At 37.7% G+C, this 23,661-nt stretch overlaps 2 protein-coding genes across 3 annotated transcripts in view; both read left to right on the top strand.

Annotated features, from left to right (window-relative positions):
• The window catches only part of ttn.2 (titin, tandem duplicate 2), a 413,561-nt gene that overhangs the window by 90,528 nt on the left and 299,372 nt on the right, over positions 1 to 23,661 (top strand). For both annotated transcript variants that reach the window (XM_070875791.1, XM_070875789.1), the window contains exons 39-40: positions 6,940 to 7,128; positions 10,882 to 10,938. In XM_070875791.1, the coding sequence (XP_070731892.1) occupies positions 6,940 to 7,128; positions 10,882 to 10,938 (246 nt within the window). The remainder of the gene's footprint in view (positions 1 to 6,939; positions 7,129 to 10,881; positions 10,939 to 23,661) is intronic.
• LOC139260416 (titin-like) lies at positions 11,964 to 23,487 on the top strand. Its single transcript, XM_070876984.1, has 3 exons — positions 11,964 to 12,075; positions 12,229 to 16,218; positions 16,329 to 23,487. The coding sequence occupies exons 1-3, from the start codon at positions 11,964 to 11,966 to the stop codon at positions 19,847 to 19,849; spliced, it is 7,623 nt and encodes a 2,540-aa protein (XP_070733085.1). The 3' UTR covers positions 19,850 to 23,487.

Genomic DNA, 23,661 nt, shown 5'->3' with positions numbered 1-23,661 from the left:
GATCTCAATTCATCCATGGATGCTGTTTCTATCTTCAGGTTAGTTATGTTCTTTTTTTCTACTGCCATTATGTTATCTCTAATTAGTGCAGCTACCCCGCCCCCAAATTTCTTATCCTTTCTAAATACGTTACATGCCACAATATTTAACTGCCAATCCTATTCTTTGTGCAGTTATGTTGCAGTTATCCCTTCGATATTTGGGTCCTCTCTTCGAATTATTGCCTCCAGTTCCCTTGTGTTTTTTTTAAACGCCGTGTACATTTCTGTACTCACAATTTAATTTGTTTTATTAATCGTTCCTCTTGCTTTATTTTTAACTATTTTATACTTATGTTCTGTAACTTTATCTGTTCCCTGACCATTTATGTTACCCTTATTCCTTTTCTTCATCTGACCTTTACTCTCATCTCCTATTTCTTTTATCTTCAGGCGACAGTTATTTCTACCAGATTCCTCCCCCGTCTTACCAGTTTAAAGTTTTATCCACAGCCCTATTTATTCTTTCCACTAAGACCTTGGTCTCATTTCGATTCAGATACACCCTGTCCCAGCGGTACAGCTGCTTCCTGTCCCAGTTACTGGTGGCAGTGCCCCATTAAATGGAACCCCTCCTTCCCACAACACTCTCTCAGCCACGCATTCACCTTCCCGATCTGTCAATCCATGTACCAATTAACACATGGCCCAGGCAGTAATCCTAGATTACCACCTGTGGGGTCCGGCTTTTAAATTTAGTTCATGACACCTGCTTAGCAGGACCTCATCTCTGTTCTTCCCTATGTCATTGCTCCTGATATGGGTCTTCCCCCTCCATTTCGAAGGTCCTTTCCAATTTAATAAGAACACAAGAACATAAGAAATAGGAGCAGGAGTAGGCCATTTGGCCCCTTGAGCCTGCTTGGCCATTTAAAAAGATCATGGCTAATCTGATCGTTGACTCAGCTCCACTTCCCTACCCGCTCCCCATAACCTTTTATTCCCTTGAATATAAGAACATAAGAAATCGGAACAGTAGTAGGCCATCCGGCCCCTCGAGCTTGCTCCGCCATTTAATAAGATCATGGCTGATCCGATCATGGACTCAGCTCCACTTCCCTGCTCGCTTCCCATAACCCCTTAGTCCCTTATCAGTTAAGAAACTGTCTATCTCTGTCATAAATTTATTCAATGACCCAGCTTTCACAGCTCTCTGAGGCAGCGAATTCCACAGATTTACAACCCTCTGAGAGAAGAAATTTCTCCTCATCTCAGTTTTAAATGGGAAGCCCCTTAATCTGAGACTATGCCCCCCCCCTAGTTTTAGTTTCCCGTATGAGTGGAAATATCCTCTCTGCATCCACCTTGTCGAGCCCCCTCATTATCTTACATGTTTCGATAAGATCACCTCTCATTCTTCTGAACGCCAATGTGTATAGGCCCAACCTTCTCAACCTCTCTTTCATAAGTCAACCCCCTCATCTCCAGAATCAACCTAGTGAACCTTCTCTGAACAGCCTCCAATGCAAGTATATCCTTCCTTAATACGGAGGCCAAAATTGTACGCAGTACTCTAGGTGTGGCCTCACCAATAAACACCCTGTACAGTTGTAGCAGGACTTCTCTGCTTTTATACTCTATCCCTCTTGAAATAAAGGCCAACATTCCATTTGCCTTCCTGATTACTTGCTGTACCTGCATACTAACTTTTTTTGTTTCATGCACAAGGACCCCCAGGTCCATCTGTACTGCAGCACTTTGCAATTTTTCTCCATTTAAATTATAATTTGCTTTTCTATTTTTTCAACCAATGTGGATAACGTCACATTTTCCCACATTATACTCCATCTGCCAAATTTTTGCCCACTCACTTAGCCTGTCTATATCCCTTTGCAGATTTTTTGTGTCCTCCTCACAATTTGCTTTCCCACCCATCTTTGTATCATCAGCAAACTTGGCTACATTACACTCAGTCCCTCCATCCAAGTCATTAATATAGATTGTAAATAGTTGAGGACCCAGCACCGATCCCTGCGGCACCCCACTAGTTACGGTTTGACAACCAGAAGATTACCCATTTATCCTGACTCTCTGTTTTCTGTTCGTTAACCAATCCTCTACCCATGCTAATATATTACCCCCAACCCCGTGAACTTTTAGCTTGTGCAATAACCTTTTATGTGGCACCTTATCGAATGCCTTCTGGAAATCCAAATACACCACATCCACTGGTTCCCCCTTATCCACGCTGCTTGTTACATCCTCAAAGAATTCCAGCAAATTTGTCAAAGATGATTTCCCTTTCATAAAACCATGCTGACTCTGCTTGATTGAATTATGCTTTCCCAAATGTCCTGTTACTGCTTCCTTAATAATGGACTCCAGCATTTTCCCAGCGACAGATGTTAGGCTAACTGGTCTATAGTTTCCTGCTTTCTGTCTGCCTCCTTTCTTAAATAGGGGCGCTACATTTGTGGTTTTCCAATCCGCTGGGACCTCCCCAGAATCCAGGGAATTTTGGTAGATTACAACCAATGCATCCACTATCTCTGCAGCCACATCTTTTAAGACCCTAGGATGTAAGCCATCAGGTCCAGGGGACTTGTACACCTTTAGTCCCATTAATTTACTGAGTATTACTTCTTTAGTGATTTTATGAAGTTCCTCCCTCCCTATAGCCCCTTGATTATTGGGATGTTTTTAGTGTCTATTACCCTGAAGACCGATACAAAATACTTGTTCAACATCTCTGCCATTTCCCTGTTCCCCATTATTAATTCCCAGTCTCATCCTCTAGAGATCCAACATTTACTTTAGCCACTCTTTTTCTTTTTATGTACCTGTAGAAACTCTTACTCTCTGTTTCTATATTTCCTCCTAGTTTACGTTCATAATCTATTTTTTTTAGTCGTTCTTTGCTGGCTTTTAAAAGTTTCCCAATCCTCTGGCCTCCCACTAGTCTTGGACACATTGTATGCCCTTGTTTTCAATTTGATACCAACCCTTATTTCCTTAGTTAGCCACGGATGTTTATCCCTTCTCTTACAGTCTTTCCTTCTCATTGGGATATATTTTTGTTGCGAGTTATGAAATATCTCCTTAAATGTCTGCCACTGCTCTTCAACTGTCCCACACTTTAATCTGTTTTCCCAGTCCACTTTAGCCAACTCTGTCTTCATAACTTTGGAGTCTCCTTTATTTAAGCTTAGGACACTGGTTTGAGATCCAACTTTCTCACCCTCCAACTGAATTTGAAATTCAATTATGTTATGGTCACTCATTCCTAAAGGATCCTTCACTAGGAGATTGTTTATTAATCCTGTCTCATTACACAGTACCAGATCTATGGGCTCAATTTTCCCCAAAGCTTTCTTTTGGTGTACTTGAAGAGTTACGCCCATTTTTTGGGGGCCCAAGTACGGGCAAAACATTTTTCTAAGTTTCCCCCTTGGATTTCTTTATTTTGGTGCAGCCTAAGCTGTCCTTTAGTTTTGCGGGTGGAGCCTTGATGTGCGCCAAAAAGATCGGGTTGCCACGGTAACCAGGGAGACAATACGAGCTGAGGCTAGAAAGTGAAACATACAGCCAGCTCACAACACATTAAAACACATTGCATCAACTTAAAATTACATTAAAACACAATGCATCAACTTAAAAACACATTAAAATATATTGCAGCAACTTACCTCCGATTATTAAAGTTCACCCCCCCCCGCCCCCCGGTGTCGATCCCTACCCCTATCCCAGGCCGAAGGGCCTCCCGGTCTGCTTCCCCCGCCCGCCAAGAGCATCCTGCCGGTGCAGGTCCCACTCCCCTGCCTGACCCTAGCCCAGATTGCTTTGCAGGACTGCTTCCCTAGCCCGCCCAGAGTGCCTTGCCGGTGCCGGTCCAGCTCCAGCTACCCCACTCGCCCCGAGCTCCTCGCCCCGAACTCCAAGCCCCGAGTGCCTTGCCGGTCCCGCGCCCTGCCACCTCCCAGTCCCGAGCCCCTTGCCGGTGTCGGTCCAGCTCCAGCTCCCCCACCCGCCTCGAGCCCCGAGGGCTTTGCCGGTCCCACTCCCTCCCCCAGCCCTGAGTTCCGTGCTGGTCCTGCCCCTAGCCCAGGCCGAATGGCCTCCCAGTCCACTCCCCGCCCCTATCCCAGGCCGAGTAGCCTCCCGGTCTGCTCCTCCACGCCTATCCCAGGCTGAGTGGCCACCCGGTCCACTCCCCTGCCCCTATCCCAGGCCGCATGACCTCCTGCCTCCCGGTGCCTGCACCTAACTACAGCCAAAAGGCTTCCCCCCACCCCCTCTCTATCCCCCCATCCCCCATCTCTCTTCCCACCCCCCCCCCGCCACCTCCTTCCTCTCTCCCCTCCCCTCCTTCCCCCCCCCTCTTAGCTTTCCTGCTACTGTCCACGCATCTGCTGCACTTACCTGCACTGATTTCCTTGCCTGCGCCGTTTTGTTGAACTCTCCAGAAGGTTTTTCTGCAGAGGCCACATACGCTGGCCTAAGAAGAACTGGAGTAACTCTCAGCTGGCCAAACTTGCCTAAATGGCCAGAATTGGCATGGGTGGCAGGTTATTCCCGCTTTGGCTGAAAAAAAACTTACCTAAAAAAATCATAACTAACTGAGTTACCCTGGTGCAAATTGGTTGGGAAAACTGTAGTTTTTTTAACTTAGGACAAAAAAAGCAGCCTGCTCCAAAAAAACAGCGCAAGTCACTGGGGAAAATTGAGCCCTAAGACAGCCTGCTCCCTGGTTGGTTCTGCAATGTAATGTTCAAGGAAACTATCACAGATACACTTTATGAACTCTTCCTCAAGGCTACCCTGGCCAATTTGCTTTGTCCAATCAATATGAAGGTTAAAATTGCCCATGATTATTGCTGTTCCTTTTTTACAAGCCTCCATTATTTCTTGATTTATACTCCATCCAACAGTGTAGTTACTGTTAGGAGGCCTTTGGACTACGCCAACCAGTGACTTTTCCCCCTTATTAATCCTTATCTCCACCCAAGTTGCTTCAACATCTTGATCTTCTGAGCCAATATCGTTTCTCACTATCGCACTAATCTCATCCTTTATTAACAGTGCTACCCCACCTCCTTTTCCTTTTTGTCCTTCCAAATTGTCAAGTACCCCTGAATATTTAATTCCCAGTCTTGGTCACCTTGCAACCACATCTATGTAATGGCTATCAGATCATACCCATTTGTATCTATTAGTGCCATCAACTCATCTATTTTGTTACGAATGCTGCGTGCATTCAGATAAAGAGCTTTTAAATCTGTTTGTTTACCATTTTTTCCTGCTTTCACCCCATTTTCTGATTGAACTTTTTGTTTATGCATTTTGCCCCTTCCTGGCACACTCTGGTTTCATTTCCCCCAGTGCTATCCTGCTCTATTGCCTTCTTATTATTCTTTGACTTTTTAAATTTTCGTTTACCTGAAACTTCCCCTCCACTAATTAGTTTAAAGCCCTCTCTACAGCTCTCGTTATTTGATTTGCCAGAACCCTAGGCCCAGCACGGTCTTAGTGGAGCCCATCCCAACCGAACAGCTCCCTCTTACCCCAGTACTGGTGCAGTGTCCCACGAACCAAAAACCAAATTGCTCCGAGACACCCTTTCATAAGTAGGCAACACACCTTCCTGGACACTTGGTCCCGACCGCAGAGGATTCTATCTATCCCCCAATTAATCAATCCCCTATGATTATAACCTATCTAATACTATCTTGCTCTCTGACCTCAAACTGCTTCCTGCTCCACGGTGCTATGCTTAACATTCTGGGTTGCCTTACTGCAGCATTCATCCTTATGCCTAAAGTGAGCAAGTACATTATATCTGTTGGATTGGACTAGTGTCTGCAGTACCTACTTCTCTTCCTTCCCTAGTTTCCACCTACCCTGTTGACTGAAAGAGACGCAAACCCCTTCCTGCACCTATGTTTTACTATGAGGTGTGACTGTACGCTAGATTAAACTATCCAGAAATTCCTCCCTCTCCTTTATGTGTCTCACTCTAATTTGCACTCCAGCTGAACAACTCTGAGCTGGAGTATCTCATGGTGGAGATATTTCCTACCAGTGTAGTCATCCGGGACAATCTTAATGTCCATAAATTCCCATAGTCTGCAGTCCCAACACACTGTACTGCCATTTCTAATCTTTATTTATTCATTATTGTTAGCAGTCATTTATTTCCAGAACTAATAAAATCACTTGATGTCTAAATTATAATTAATTGATGGATTTAGTTTGATTTCAAATTAATTAGTAATTAATTACTCATTACTCTGATTATTTATTATGTATCTATCTATTTATTTAATTATTATTTATTTATTTATGTATACCAGATATTTATTTAATCCCTTTAATGTTGGTTTCCTCTACATAGTTTATTTGATCCCCTTATTTATTTATTTAGGCTCTTTAGCCTCTTGGGGCTATGTGTTTACCTAAAGCCTCTTAAGACTTAAATTAAATAATAATTTAAACACTTAGCTTTAATTCCTTGGGCTCTACTGCCCCTCACTCTGTACTGACGATGACATCACATGTTGTGTTCTTTCTCCTGTTTGTCTAGTACTTAACCCAAGCATTCCTGCTCTTTTTATGGAGTGCCACTCTCTGCCCTCACTCCTTTTATCTCATTGCCACCTAGGGGTTTCCGTTCTTTTTGTGGGGTGCTGATCTTCGCCCTCACTCCTTTTATCTTTTGGCCACTGGGGCTTCCTGCTCTTTTTATGAGGTGGTGTTCTCTGCCCTTGCTTCTTTTACACAATCAGTTCACGTGCATAACATATTTTGCTACATTATTTCAAAATTGTAAGCACTGTACAGTTGCATTATTTAAGTTTAATTGTGTCACTTTTAAGTTAATAGGTCATTAAGTTGTAATCTGTTAGCAAGATTATAGTCAGTTTGGGATAATGTTTTTGATAGTGCATTTTTTAAATAAATATAGATCTCAAGGTTACATGGTATAGTAAACAGAAGGAGATCAAACAATCACGATTCTTCAAGATGGTGCAGTTTGAAGACACTTACCAGCTGGAAATTGCAGAAGCCTACCCAGAAGATGAAGGAATGTACAAATGCGTAGCATCCAACTCTGCTGGAGAGGTGTTGTGCACCGCTAACTTAAAACTGGAAGGTAAATTAACATTTTTTTTGTGACTTCATATGCTACATCTTAAGTTATTTTTACATTTCTATTTTGCTGCTTTGAATTTTGAAGCATATTTCTGCTTGTGGTTGTTTTCATAGTTTAGTACTGTTTGTCATTGTCTGTGGCATTCATTTCGACTTATCAGCACAATTGGACCAGTAAGAATGTTCACTTCTTGTGAAAGCATGTGCATTTTGTGCTTGTATTGCTGAACACCATTCCACCTTATTTTTGTACCTACCATTTCTTGAAGCATTTTCATCAGTTGTAGACTTCATCAAGCAACTCACCTAGTCTACATTTGTTTCCACACCTGTAGTATCTCTAAAGGCCAGTGCTTTCATCCACCTCTAAGGTAATCAACAGAGGTCACCTGCTGTGCACACTATGGAATTCCACTATAAAATGACTATACTTTCTTATTAAATATAGTTTTTGTTAAACAACTTAATATGTTATAACTGTAAATTTATTCAGCAATAAAGCATTGTATTTAATAATTTTGTTTGGATTTTCTTGAGTTAAAAGTTAGGTCTCCTCTTGCAGTGGGTTCAGTTTTAAGATTTTTACAGAAAACTGGATGAAAGATGGAACATTTTCTTAGTCTGTCAAATGCACCCAAAATAACTCAAGCATACAGAGACACACTGATTTTCAAGTGGAAAGTTTGTGCCTTGGCTTTTCATTATTAATGCCAGTCATACAATTTAAAACTTGACCTCCTTTCCAGGATATAAAAAGGTTGAAGAAATTACATCAACGACTCAGTGGTATATTATCATATTTGGTTTCCCTCAAGAAGCAACCCCAGCCCAAAAGCCCATCCTTATTGAATCTATTTTAAGTAGGCAAGTGCACTTTGGGGCAGCAGCCAAATTTTATGCAATAGTTTCTGGTTTTATTAAACCAAAGATCTAATGGCTTCACAATGGACAGTTAATGAAGCCAAGAAAAGACCTGGTACTTTATTTTGATAATACTTTATGAGAACAACGCCACCCTTATTACTATTGATCCAAAAATAAAATTAGGATAATAGTAATAAGTGTTAACTGATTTCGCAATTTCAGCAAAGTATCTCATGCTGGACAATATATATGCAAAGAAAATAAAAAGGTGCTGGAGAAATGTCTAATATTGCTACACTTACAATAATTGAAGGTTAAACAATTTATCTTCTGAAGAGTTATCATCCATTAACTGTAGCATTTCCAATAATATATTTTATTACTGATTATTTTCACTAGTTTTTAATTTCACACTTCATCACCTCATGGTTCTAAAATCTAATCACTTTAATGCACCATCTAGGAAGCCTTTCATCTTGATATATATACATGCATTCATCTTCATCTTGAGTATTTGCAAGAGAAGAACTAAATCTTCATTTTGTTCAAATGAATGCCATTTTCTCCCATAGAATTTTGCAGATTGTTTTGAGAAAAAGGACATGGGAGTTTTCCTCAGTCAAGTGAATTGCACTTCTTTAGCATGTGGCCAGCATGCTGGGTTGCCCTTTGGACAACATGAGCTATTGTTTTTTTATTTTGTCAGTCATGATTTAATATCATGATTAATATTTTGTCTTTTGTTACTCAGATTACAAAGTGCAAAGCATAGATAGTCAGAGCATAACAACTTCTGGAAAAGCTGTAGAGGAATCCATCGCTTCAAAGACTTTTGAAGTATCAGAAATGCATGTGGAGTCCCCTGTGACCTTAAAGCATACAAAGAACTATACAAAGGAAATCAGTTTACAGCAAGAACATGCATACAATATTGAGATGTTTGAAAGTATTTCCATGAGTTCATCTAGCAAGACAGTTTCCTCTGAAAGATGGGAAGAATTCCAAAATGTTGCCAAGACAGAAACAATCAGAAGTGGCACTGAAAGTTCGCCGAAAATCCTACAAGATATGAATAATGTCACAGTTTTGTTAGGTGAAACTACATCACTAAAATGTCAAATTCTAGCATTCCCAAGACCTGAAATAACATGGTATAGAGAAGATCAAGAAGTTGTGGAAGTTAAGAGAATAAAAATTGTAACTATAGCAGAAGCTGAAGTTTTAATATCATCTGAGATAATTATACAAAATATCCAAGAAGAGGACAGAGGAATTTATAGATGTAAAGCTGTAAATCCTCATGGTGAGGCTAAATGTGAAGCTGAAATAACTGTTACTGCAGCCAAACCTGTCCTTGAGGTCCCCATGATTCTCCTTGAACTTCATGATCTGCGGGTGAAAGCTGGTCAGATGGCACAGTTCATCTGTTCTTTTAATGGGGAATCTTTTTCAGAGGTCATGTGGAGTCACAGAAGCAGAAGACTGGAAGAATCAGGAAGACTGAAGATATCTCAGAATGGAAATGTTATGTCTCTCATAATCCTTAATGTGCACATAGAAGATCAGGGACAGTACAGCTGTACTGTAAGAAATGAAGATGGAGAAATGAAGACTACTGCCGTACTAATAGTAGAAGGTGGTTGTTTATTATTTTATTTAAAAAGAACACCCTGATCCATCCACTTCATTGTTTCTTTTCCAAAATAAGTTTAGTATCTTTTTTTAAGAAGATCCTAAATTTACCTATTAACAGTAATATGTTTCGTTTAAAATGTTTAGCTAGTGATTTATACAAACCTTAACACTAGACATTTCATCACACTGGTCTGCATGAATTATTGCAAACATTACTTCTTGCTGTTATATATTTTTCAAGTATTTACTTGCTGAAATTGCTAAATCAGTTAACACTTATCCTAATTTTATTCTTGCATAGCTGAAGAAACAAAATCCAAAACAGGTGCAAAAATTCTCACTGATAGCAGTTCAGATAGCACTAAAACTGAAAAAAGGCCACATATCACATCTGATAGCAAACCAGAAGTACTAAAGAAACCATCAAGCTCACCACCATCTTCAACCAAAAGACCAACTGGAACAGAGAAGCCACGAAGCCGGGACTATTATCCTGACGTAGTGCCCTGTGACGAATTGATAGACACTGGAGCCATGGCACCGGCATTCTTAGAAAAGCTGCTTCCAGAAATCATTGTACAAGATGGAGAAGATGTTTTACTGTTTTGCCTTGTAAAAGGTGTACCATCACCTTGTGTACTTTGGCTGTGTAACCAACGCATAGTTGAAGAATCTTCATTGTGTTCCATAAAACATGATGGATTGCTATGCAGTTTAAAGATACAGAAAGTCAGCCAGAGTCACACTGGTACTTATACATGCAAAGCGGTTAATTCTGCTGGAGAAACAGCGTGCAACACTCTACTTAGAGTGACAGGTTGGCAATTGCATGCTTTGGTCCTTCCCAATGTGACTCTATCATGCATCTCAGTACAGCTCATGGAAAGAATCCTTGCGGAAAGTCACCTTGTTGCCCTGTGGATTATTGCATTCCTTTTTCCTTAAATCAGATTAGGCATGTCAAGGCATGTTTGATATTTTGATACAGAGCAAAATGGAGAATGAATAATTTTTTTTACAAAATCCTGGATTTTCTGAATTAGCTTTGTGATTCAATCAACCAGTTGCTTGGTAAAGCCTTCTGAAAATCACAATCAACAAATACATTTTTACTTTTTTGCATGTATGTTTTGTATGTTTTTGCAGATTTCATGTATTTCTAGTTTCATTTTGCTTTTTGCATTTTGTATATATGAATTGGGAAACAAGTGCTACATTTCTGCAATTATATTCAACATTATTCATTTTCATGCAGCCATAGAAAAAAAGCTTCAAGACAAGATTGAACAGCAGATCGAAATGGAAGTGAGAGGTAACATTTGTATTATTTTATTTGATAAAATTTGTTTATTTTTGTATGAAATGCTCCGACCCAACTACTTCCATTTCATTGGTATTTTGACAACTCGATAAGTTGTGCTGTACTATAAAATGTCAAAAATCGCATGTTGTCTGAGTCGGTCTGATTTGTTTACAAATCAGGTTTGTTGTCATCATTTTCATTGTGATGTAAACAAAAAATCCTTTAACATCAATATTTATTTTACAGGCAACTTTATTTTTTACCAGTATTAGTTCCTCATATTTCAGCTGAATTTCAAATTGGAATTGCTTATTATCATAATTGATACACTGCAAAAGGAATACATAGAGATACATGTTGTATCTTATTATGAAGGATATAATGAGGTGTTTAAATGAACTCTCAACTATTTATTGTTTAATGACTGAATGCCAGAAATATATTTTAATATTTTATTTTATGATTACTTGATTTGTGTCAGTAGTTTTGTCGGTTCTTATTTATTTCTGAGTTCCAAATAAGTGCTACAATAAAATTTGCACCTGGCATTAAAAGAACTTGTAGGCAATATTTTGTTAAAGGATATTTAATCAGGATATTTTCCATTTGTGCATTTATTTTCTTCCATTTACATGACATCAATCTACCTTCATGTATTTACACTGGCTTGCAGATAGCAGTATGTGTTCATGTATGCTGGCTTTTTTTTGCATAACACTGTGAATCTAGCAACTGTATTAGTTCGAATAAACGCCTTCTCATGCAATTTATGAAGGATTACAGTTATAGATGAATTTATTTCTATCTATACTGATTAAAATTCTTAAAACTATACTTATCAAACTGGCTGAAAAATTAATCTACTACCGAAGGGATCAGAAAGGGCGTTTATTCTGCTGTCTGCAAGTCAGGTAAGAACTTGTAATAATCTAGATATCCCCAAATCATTACAGGGACAGATTTTACATTAAAAAAAAATAACAAAATTCTGTCATGAGATCACTTTATGCTTTTTTCAAAATATACATTCTAATATGATTTTTGAGAAGAAATTGCTACAGTCTGAAGAAGGAACAAAGAACGAGCGATTTTCCTGCTCAGAATCTTTAAAAAGAAAATGGTCTTGCGTTTATTCGAACAAATATGGTGAGTGAATTTTTTATAGTATTTGTGAAAAAAGCTGATGCATAAAGTTTGCCATTTCATTATGTTTCAGATTTGTACAAAATTTAATTCTTACAATGCTTTTAAGTGATTTTTAAGAAACTTCATACAAATAATTTTTCTTTTTCTTTGCAGAGATATTTTTTGGTGATGGGAGAGAATATTTGGAAAATAGAGAAAATCTGCGAGATGCATTTTCTGATGCTGAAGATTATTTAGATCAGGGTCTTGTTTCTGCTGATCGTTGTGCAAGCAGAACATCTTCTATAAGTTCCTGGTCTGAGAATTTCAGGCCATCTTTCACTGAAAAGCTAAAATTCAAATCTGTAATGGAAGGAGAGCAAGCTGCTTTTAATTGCAAACTGGTTGCAAGTCCAGCACCAAAAGTTGCATGGTTTCATAACAACAGACCTATACGTAAAGATTCAAGAAGGCTTATTAAAACAGAAAGCACATTGCACATTCACAGCTCAAGATTGGAAATCAATAATGTAGAAGAGAAAGATTCAGGGAGTTACAAAATATTTGCAATAAACTCTGAGGGCTCAACAGAATCAACTGCATCTTTACTTGTTGCACTTAAAGAAGAACAAAATGCAAACTACTTGAGCTTTGTGAAAAGATCAGAGATGGTTCACAAAAGTATAGACTCTTTAGTTAAAAAACGGGATGCAAGACTTAAAGTTGATCTCAGACATGTTGGGTCTCCCTTTGATAAGAAATATGCGGTTCAAGGAGTTTTGCGTAAACAATCACATTCTAAATGCAGACTGATGCGTTCACTGTATTTTGAAAGGACAGCTGCAACAACAAAACATGATGATCTATTTATTGCTGGCTCTGCAGAAATACGGTCACCTAGGTTATATGGGAGGATTCTCGACCAGGATAGCTTGATTGATGAAGACATTAAAATTAAACTACAGCTTTTACGTGAAGCTAAACGGAAAAAAAGATTTTCTCTTGCACTCTCTGAAGCTTCATTTGACCTAGGTACAGCATCAATTGAAGACAATCTAAAGTACAATTATGCTTATTTAGACAGAGAGCGCAGCAGAAGTGTGGGAGACCTTGATCACATAGATTTTGAACATCGTAAATCTTATTTTGTGCAAGAACAGGCACAGTCTCCTGGTGAATATTTCCAAAAAGAGTCTCCTGAATTTCAGTGTCGAATGGAACGGATAGTAGGGCTTCCTTCACAGGAAGTAGAACCACAAAGAGCCCCTGAAGAAAATATTATTGAAGAATCTTCCAGAACAAAAGTTATAAAATCATTAAAAGAGCAATTTCTGAAAGGTTGTTTATCTCAAGAAACAAAACAGTCACATGCAAGTCAGTACTGGTTAGAAGAGCAGGAAACTGAAGAATGTTATTTTCAGAAAGAATGTGATACAAGAAAAGAACTAGAGAGTGAACTTTGTGAAGAACCAGAGGCACTTTCTGACCAATGGGTTGGAGGCATTATTAATGTGCAGAGGGATTTACTAACAAAGAGGCCTGGAGAGATGTTTGACCCTTCCACATCAGCAGTCAAAGAAGCAAAGCTAATTAAAGAAGCAGCACAGTATGAAGATAGTGTTGACTGTGCAGAAATTCTAAAGAAGGAAAAAGAATTCCCAATGTTTGTCAGATCACAGATAAAGCAAACTCCAGTGGAAATAAAAGATTCTGCAAGTAAGTCTGAGTTTAAGGAAGACCATGAGATACTTTCTGATCAATCGTCCGAAAGCTGGATAAGTATGCAGAACTCACAAACAAAGAAAACTGAAAATAGCCATTCGATGTTTCACCATTCCAGAGCAATGGAAATAAATGTATCTGGATTTGGTGAAAAAGAAGACACTTTAATGAGAGAGCATACACAAAAACTGATGCATTCTCCTTTATCAGAGAAAAGAGAAGCCTCAGTCTTTTTCAGATCAACATTGGATGATAATGCAATAAAAATAAGTAAAACTTCATGTGGCGGTGAAGTAAAAGAAGACCCTAATACACTTCTTGACCAATATCCTGGAAGTGTCTTACTAAAACAGCAGTCTGGATTTGACCATAGAATTATTGATCAAACCGAATCAGCATTCAAAGAAAATGACGTGATAAATGTCTCTAAAATCAACCAAAAAGAAGCACGATATGAAGGCGAAGTTAAAGATTATACCCAGATGCTGGTAACCTCTACTTTACTCGAGAATAAAGAAACCTCAGGTTTTGTCAGTTCTTTGATGAAAGAAACACCAGAAGAAGTAAAACAAATTCCATATAAATCTGATGTTAAGGTGAACTATGAGACATCTCTGGAACAATGGCCTAAAAGATTCATTAGTACACAGAGGGATTTACTAACTCAGAAACCCGAAGGTGGTCATAAAATATCTCACCAATCTACATCAGCAGTCAGGCAGACAGAGGAAATTAATATGTCCAAAATCCAAAAAAACAAACAATATGAAGGACAGATTATAGATTCCATCCATGCAGTGCGACATTCTCCCTTGACAGCAAAAACAAGAGAAGCATCAACTTTTGTCAGAACAGTTATAAAACAAGCTCCAGTGGAAATTAAAAAGCCTTCCTATGAATTTGAGGTTCATGAAAAACTTGAGTCAACTTCTGATAAAAGGCCTGGAAGTTTTATTCATATGGAGAAGAACTTTCCAGCAGCAATATCTGAAGATAGCCATGGAATCCAAATGCCTGATCAATCCAAGTCGGCAGTAAAACAGACAGCGGTGATTAGTGTGTCTAAAATCAGCCAAGAAGAACAGAGTAAAAGCAAGGTTAAAGACTTCACTCCAATACTGAGACCTAGTATATCAGAGAAAAAAGAAACCTCAATATTTGCCGGTTCTCCAATGAAAGAAACAGAAATAAGAGAACCTCCATATATATCTGAGGTTAAGACACCTTCTGACCAATTTGCTGGAGATCTTGTTAGTATGATGAGGGACTTTGTAACAGAACAATTTGAAGATGTCCATGGTGCACCCAATAGGTCCACACCAGTAGTCAAACAAATAGAGGCAACTAGCATATCTAAAATCAGCCAAAAACAGCCACAATTTGAAGACAAGGTTAAAAGTGCCACCCAAATAATGCAACCTTCTTTACCAGATAGAAAAGTTGCGACAACCCTTTTAAGTTCATTGATAAAAGAAACACCAATGGATGCAAAAGAACCTCCATATGACTATAAGACATCTTATGACCAGAAGCCTGGAGGTTTTGTCCATGTACAAAAGGGCTTTCTAACAGAGAAACCTGAAGAGGGTCATGAAATGTATGACCGATCCAAATTAGCAGCAAAACAGACTGGGATGATTAGTGTAGCTAAAATCAGACAAGACGAACCACGATATGAAGCAAAGGTTCTGAATTCCACATGGATGGTGAAGCCTTCTCCTTTACCAGAGAAAAAAGAAATTGCAACTTATGTAAGTTCATTGAAAAAACAATCTCCAGTGGACATAATAGAATCTTCTTGCAAGGCTGAATTTAAGGAAGACCATGAGACAGCTCTTGAAAGTTTTACCAGTATGCACGAAGACTTCCTGACAGAGAAATTGCAAGGTAGTCATGGAACATCCGATCAATCAGCAGTCAGAGAGACAGCAATGATTAGCATATCTGAAATTAGTCAGAAAGAACTGCAACATGAATGGAAAGTTAAACCTTCCATCCAAACAGTGAGACCTTCTCCATTAACAGAGAAAAATAAATCTTCAAATTTCTTCAGTTCGTTAATGAAAGAGACACCAACAGAAGTACAAGAACATCAATATAAATTTGTAGCTACAAAAGAATGTCTAAATCAAGAGACTCCTACAATTAAACTCAGTCAACATTGCCCACCTGTATTTTCCCACCATGTTGCATCTCCTGAAATTAAGCAAGGAGATGTGTGTGTGCTTGGGTGTCAATTTCATGGACACCCACAACCTACTGTAACTTGGTACAAGGATGAACATCCAATTCCACAAAATAGGGATTATGATATTCACTCCACAGAAAACAAATCTACATTGAGTATCAGCCGCACTTGCAAAGAACATGAAGGAGTGTATACTTGTGTAATATTCAACCAATATGGAACTGCAACAACATCTGGCATCCTTACAATACAAAGTAAGCTTCATCATACTTTACTGATGAAATTATTTTCTTAAAATATGTTGCAATAAGATATTTATCAAATTATGATTTTCATTTTAGTAAAAAAAAATTTCATTTTCCAGAGCTAGAATGGTTTGAAGAATCTTTGAAAAGATTTGATGTACATGTGACTGAAGCACAAGAGGACTATACTGAAGAAGATGATCTTGACCAGCTGGTCGAAAAGGAAATTGAATCTTATTTTGCACCATTTACTGTAATAAAATCCACCTTGCAGTTACCAAAAGTTGCAGTACCTCAACCATGTCCTATAAGTTTATCTTTGCATTCTACACCTGTTGAAATTAAAATAACTGCTCCAACTCCAACACCAGAACAAAATGAAGAATGGAGAGAGTTACTTCAATTAGATGAATTTGATTCCAAGCATCCATCTCAAGAACCCTCCTCTCAGACTACAAAACATACATTTAAATTCTCTTTTGATGTAATTTCTGAACCTCCACATGTTATAAAAGAATTAGATAAGATTTGTTGTACAGAAGGAGAATCAGTGATGTTTGAATGTTTAATTTCTGGAGAGCCAGCACCTGTTGTTACATGGATTCAAAATGACAGAGTTTTAACTTTTGATAGTAGCAAGCACCGATTTGAAGAGAGTGGAGGGATGTATAGAATATGTATTAATGATGTTTCAGCATCTGATGTAGGGAACTATAAATGTGTTGCTAAAAATAAAGATGGAGAAGCACAGAGTATATCTAGTCTTACAATAGAACCTGCAGTGCATTGTTTTATTTGCCATCTGAAGGATATTGAGTCATCTGATGAGGAAGCAGAGTCGTCTGTTAGCCGTTTTCTACTTAATCTAAGTAAAATGGGACAGGGAGAAGATATTGTGCAACAAAAACAAGTATCAGTACAGGAAGGAAGCAGGGATATTTCTCCTTCATTGAACATAAAAGAAAAACCATTTTGTTCTATTCCTGAAGCTGGAGGCTCTGTGACTTCCACTGTAGATGCATTTTCAAGTAAAACTCCATCTTTAAAGGAAGAGAAAATTGAAGCAGTCATAGACTCAATGACTTCCTTTTCTGATGAATTTCTAAGTAACATTTCATCTTTACGGGAGGAAAGCAATCAAATAGTCACAAACCCAACGACTTCCTTTGTTGATGAATTTTCAAGTAAATATTCATCTTTAGAGGAGGTTAGTAATAAAATGGTCACAGGCTCAGAAGTGACAGGACAAAAAATGCCAGAAACAGCAGTAGAAGAAACCTATTCTGTTAACCAATATTTACGTTCTCTTGATAAAAAGGAGAAGTTATCTGAAGTTTGGAAGCTGGAAGATGAAACCGAGCCAAAAGGAGTCAAATGTGTCTTTTTAAGAGAAATGTATGAGGATAGTATATTTCCTGAAACTGTAATTAAGCAAATTGCTGAAAGTAATAGAGAAGAAACAGAAGGAAATGTGTCAGAGATGGAGTTAAGTGGTAACTCAATATCTCATAAAACTATTAGTGGCGTAAATGTAGATTCTATAGAAACAATTTCTAAGAAAGATGAGGGAAGTGAAAATCTTTCCATTGCACAGTACCTCCTTACTGCAAGACAGGAAGAAGCACCAGTTCATGAAGAGGCAAATAATGAGACATCTGGGTATGATGAGTCTGGAATAACCTCAATGGAGGTTGAGGAAGTAACATTTGCTGCTGTTTATGACTACTATAATCAAAATGAAGAGTGGACACGCTCCCTTTCCCCTGAATCTGAAATGTCAATTGAAATCAGCAGTACAATTAGTGATGACGTAGCAGAGAATGAAAGATTTCATACACCACCCTTGGCTTCTGAAAATTTCAGATCTGCTATGTCTGTAGAGTCATTTCATACCCCACCTCAATCTCCTGGCTATGTGACCCCTCCTGAAAGATTGCCTTCATTTAATGCTGTAGGTAGGTCTCCTTCTGGTGCTTTACTAGAGAGGTTTTATACACCACCAGAATATTTCAGGACGCCAATAGATGAAGGTATTGAAACAACACCTCTTGAGTATGTAAGTCTAGCTACTGAACAGCAAAAATCAGAGCTATTTTCAACTCCTCCACAGGAAGCTGAAGCAAAAGGAAATGAAATGCCGCCTGCATTTATCAAACCTCTTGTCAGAAAAAGGATCTATGAAGGAGGCACACTTACATTTATTATTGAGGTAATTGGTTGCCCTATTCCAGATGTTAAATGGTATAGAAGAAAGTCATTATTAGAGGCAAATCATAGAATTAAACTGGAAAGAGAAGGAGATTTGTGTATATTAGTAATTCATAACATGCAGAGAGAGGATGAAGGAGAATACGTTTGCAATGCTGTAAACATCATAGGAGAAGCCAAAAGTATTACTCAGGTGGATGTTTTACCACAAGATGGAAGGTCAGTTGCATTGCCACCACCAGTGACTCATCAACATGTCTTAGAATTTGATGTGCAGCAAGGCCAAACATCAAGATCTCCTTCACCTCAAGAAATTCTTCTGGAAGTTGAACTTGATGAACATGAAGTGAAGGAATTTGAAAAACAGATAAAGATTATTACAATTCCTGAATTCACTCCTGACAATAAAAACATGATTATCTCTCTGGATGTCCTTCCTTTGATGTTTGCTGATGAACATAATGTAGACTTTATAACAAAAGAAAATGAAGATGTGAAAATTGACTTTGAAGTCACTGAAATGCCCCCACGATTTAGTAGCCATATTTTTGATCTTGAGATTCCAGAAAACACTGATGCAATCTTTGAATGCTCAGTGACAGGTATACCTACCCCTGAAATAATATGGTTCAAAGATGATACACGTATAACTTCGGATGGCAAGAAATACATTCGAACAGATAATTCTAATCATAGTCTTAAAATAACCAATGTTTGTCCTTCTGACAATGGCATATACAGTTGCAAAACAGTGAATAGTGTTGGAGAAACAACATGCAGAGGTTATCTTGCAGTGACAAATTCAAATATGGCACTTACAAAAGCAGGTGGTAGAGCTGTAGCTGCTGTCTCATTGGGTAGTGCTCAAGAACATCCCCAGGAATTAGATGTTGTTGTTGGTGATTCTTTGCTGCATGGCAACCAGAGTTCAGAAATTGAGGTTGAGTTTGAATTTGAGCAAGGTAAAGATGATTCTCAGAAATTGGTGAAACTCATAGCTGTAACAGAGAAGGGAAATGAAGTAAAAGGAGAGAAATGTGTGAACATTAGTTTTGATGTATTTGCTGAGCCTGCCAAGGAGGAGACTATTCAGTTTAAAGCAGAGGCTTCTGAAACATGTTCATTTGAATTTCAAGTGACAGAAACTTCACCAAAGTTTGTACTATCCCTCTTCGACTGTAACACAACTATAGGGAGCTTAGCATCTTTTCAATGCTTTGTGACTGGTACTCCAAAGCCTAATGTAATCTGGTATATGGATGACAGAATACTTGAAGGTGCCAACTACATCATTGAGGAAAAAGACTCCGGACACCATTATTTGAACATTGCAAATGTTACAGAAAGTGATGCTGGAGTGTACAAGTGCAAAGCTATTAACAAAGCTGGAAATGTAGTCACAACTGCTGTTTTAAAAATACTTTACATATAAAACAGTACTTCTGAATGTCCTGTGACATACTTTGAATAATAAAGAATTTGATGCTTGTAGTTTTTTTAGATTTATGGTACAGTTATAAATTTTCTAAATTCAAACATGAACATTTAATTGGTCTTATTGCTAAGAACAATTATATTTGCTTGTTTAATGTTGCTGAAAAAATGGTTCATTTTAGGTGATTTTTGTCAATTTCAATTAGTTTTACTCTGGAGTGGTTTATCAGTATTGAAGCTTTGATTTTTGATGTTCAAAATATTAGCTGAAAAGTAACTAGTGTAAAACTAGTGAATATTTTGGACTAGGAATATAAAAAGGCCTGGCTAGGGTCAAGACTAGGGTGTTGAAAAGTACTGATAACTTGAGAGGTTTTACGTCAAGCACGTTAACCATTAATGGCTTTTGACATCTTTAAACATAAAGTGCTATTTCTACATGTGGTTATACTAAAGACCTGTCCTTTTGAATTAACACAGCACTTTTTAAGTAAACTTAGCCAAAATCCTCATCTTACATGTACTTGATAATTTTTGCAATTCTTTTTCTAGTGTATTCTTCTGATTAATTGTATAATCTGCTTTCAAAGACATTGTCCAAACTCCTCTGTAGTGCTGTAGTGATGTAGCAAATTTCTGTCATTTTGAATTTCCTTTCCTTTGGCCTAATACCTTGCTTCTGCATGAAGCTATATCTGGAAACGCAATTGAGTTCCTCAATTCTCTACGTGTAGAGGCCCAGGTACTAACTTAATCAGAGGTTTGCATTCAAACACCTATCCTTCAGTATCAGGTACAGGCATTAATGTGCTTTCTAAAGGTATTTAATTCAAAATGCGTGCCTGTTTTCATTGCAATCTTATTAATAGAGCATTTATCCTACTTGGTATTCGGTAGCTGAATATTTTTATTAACATTTAGTATAACTAAAGATGTGAGCTGACATACAAAAAGAATGGTTTATTGTCAACTGTTTGAGGACTCTAATACTTTTTTGTGGCAAAAAGCATTACATAGTGCACGTTTGTGTAGAAAATTCAGCGAAGGAGAAATACATTGTGCCAAAGAATAATTTTAAGATTTTAATTTGTAATATTCGGAAGTAAAAGTATAGTTTCACAATTATAAATAAAAAAATACAGTGCAGAGTTCTGTTTGATACAAAGTGCATTTGACTAAATTACACTCAAGCCATGCAGTTGTGAGTAAGTTCTGATGAAACTGCCTGAATTATTTAAAGTTGTTTCTGTCTGGATCCAGTTGTGATTCCTGTTTTGTACCGTGGTGGATTTGGACCTAAGTCTGAGTTAGAAAGTACTGCAATTTAAATGCTAGAAATTCATGTTAGTAATACTAGCGGACAATCACTTAACATGCTTATATGACATTCCTCTGGGCACTATTTTAATGGGGCCATTAATCTCAATTATTTTAACTGGTCTAATATTTAATTTAAAATACCATACAGAGGAATGTCATATAAACATGTTAAATATTCATCTGCTAATATCACCAACAGCAATTTATTGCCTAATGTTTTAATATTGGCAAATTGGTACCTGACAACTTTGAGCTATGTGGAAATGTCATCTCCGGATACTGTCTGATGCTATGGAGGGAAGATCAAGCCAAGGGATTTTGATAGAGAGACCTGAAAGGGATATGAAGGACTAAGATGGATATTTTCATGATTGTGAGACACATTTCTTGAATGAAATCTATGCCTCAGGACAGAACTACTGCAAGGGGCATGACAGGATAGTTACTTGTGGCTATAATACAGAGGGATTCTTGAAGCTTTGGTAAGTCTGATTTCATTTATTATATACTCATGCTTTTACTTATTTTTTTCTTATTTTTATAGGTCCCCCATGCATGCACTATTTCTCAGCTAAAATAAAGAAGGACTTACCTGGTCCCAAATCTTCATAGCGAGAAAATGCATAGAGCCCACGTAACTCTATCTGACTTTCCTATCTTACCAATGAGAAAGTGCTTGGCATTCCCAACTTGCCTTCCTGTTATCTTTTTGACTGAGGTCAGAAACTTGTTGTGTAGGGAATCCCATGTACAAATCCCATCCTGCCACTTTGTGGCATAATTCATTAGAGCATCTGTGTGCTACATCACCACATAGGCTAGATGTTGAAAATTGGATTAATTTAGTATTTTTCTTGTTACTCTGTTGTATTTGTTAACTTTAGAGCCAGTGTTAGGAGGTCAGAAAGTGTTGAGAGATTGTTCAGGGCTAAAAGTGCATAGTGTTGGATTATGAGTACTATTTCCGGAGCTGCAGGACGCATTGCTATGTTTTTCCACAGTTGATGTTGGAGGAAATACACATATACCACAATGTATTTTAACGTGTCAAATTTGAAAGCTACAATTGAAATTCAGTCTTCAATTAGTTTGCAAATAATCAAATTGCATCTGTATGTTTGTGGATCACATCTTTGATTATCATTATCATTTTAATAGTTACTTTATAATTTGTTAATTTTACATTTAAAATGAAGTTATTCTTTTGTAATGAGTGTTTAACATTTGTCCAAAATATGTAAATTGTTTGGTAGTAAAGAACAAGCTTTGAAGGTTTGAATTCTACAAGTACATGGTCAATTTATTGATATTCCAAGATTTAAAAAAAATGGTATCTTTCATGACATAAACATAAATGAGTGTTTTGATCAATATGTTTCTATCAATTATGTTATCACAAGTATAACAATCTAGTTGTATGAAAGCATGCATTGTTTGCCATATTTTATCTGCCACATATAACATGATTTACGGCACGATGAATGAAAAAAGTAAGACTTCCATCTTGGTGAGAAGAAACTCTTCAACACTGACATCATTCATTCCTTGTACAGGTTTCTGTTGCTATATATTGTATTTATTATATAGTGCTCTAATGCTGTGTAGACTCGTGAAAGATAGAACCTCTGGTTGTGTTGTCAAGTAATAATGCAATTGATATGTAAGGTATATTTTCTTTTGTTTATCCCTCCTCCCCGGAAGACAATAAGATGCAGTTCCACAGGTGGTAGTGGCTCCTTGGTATCTTACCCAACTGGCTGTTCTACAGTGGAGAGTGTGTTGGTAAATCATTTGACTGTGGGGCTAACATAGTGAATGTTATCCTGCACTTAATTGATGTCTACACACATACTTCCAGTTGCAATCAGGAGCAGGAATCTTGGCCGTTTTTCTTTTGCCATAGCCTGGAGATGCTGAAGCCAATTTTGGCACCTCATTGCTACCTAGTTAAGAGAAGTTAACTCAGCATAAATCAGGACTGAAGCTGGGATCTGCCTGCTTTGTATGGCACAGCGCTATACAAATGTTGCATTTATCCTCTGAACCACTGGAACAGTCCCTGGCTTAGTAAACTTTTGTTAACCAAGTAAACCAAAATTAGATATTGGTTTAGCCAGTCATAGTTTAGGCAGCTTTGGGTTACCAGTAGATTGGCAAGGTTTATAAATTATACCTATGTTATTTTTTAGCCTGAAATGTAACAGGCTATGAAAATTATAGTACTGATAATGCTATTACTAAGGTAAAAGTAGGAATGCATTTTTATTCTAGCTTGCTTGTGGTACAACTTAATATTCAAATCTGATTTATTTGATTGAAAGATATGTATTTCAGTGATGGAATAAAGTTTATGTTAGAAATTATTCTCAAGCCTTTTGAAAATTTGTAGCATGCAATACATTTTTGCATAGTAATAATTAATACTTACCGACATGACTGCCCTAGAGTGGAATTGTGCAATGTTCCCATTGCCAGATTCCATTCCACCAC

Source organism: Pristiophorus japonicus, chromosome 3 (genome assembly GCF_044704955.1).
Source record: "Pristiophorus japonicus isolate sPriJap1 chromosome 3, sPriJap1.hap1, whole genome shotgun sequence".
Taxonomy (NCBI): domain Eukaryota; kingdom Metazoa; phylum Chordata; class Chondrichthyes; family Pristiophoridae; genus Pristiophorus; species Pristiophorus japonicus.
The sequence above is the reverse complement of the archived record's forward strand: the minus strand, read 5'-3'. Positions and strand labels throughout refer to the sequence as shown.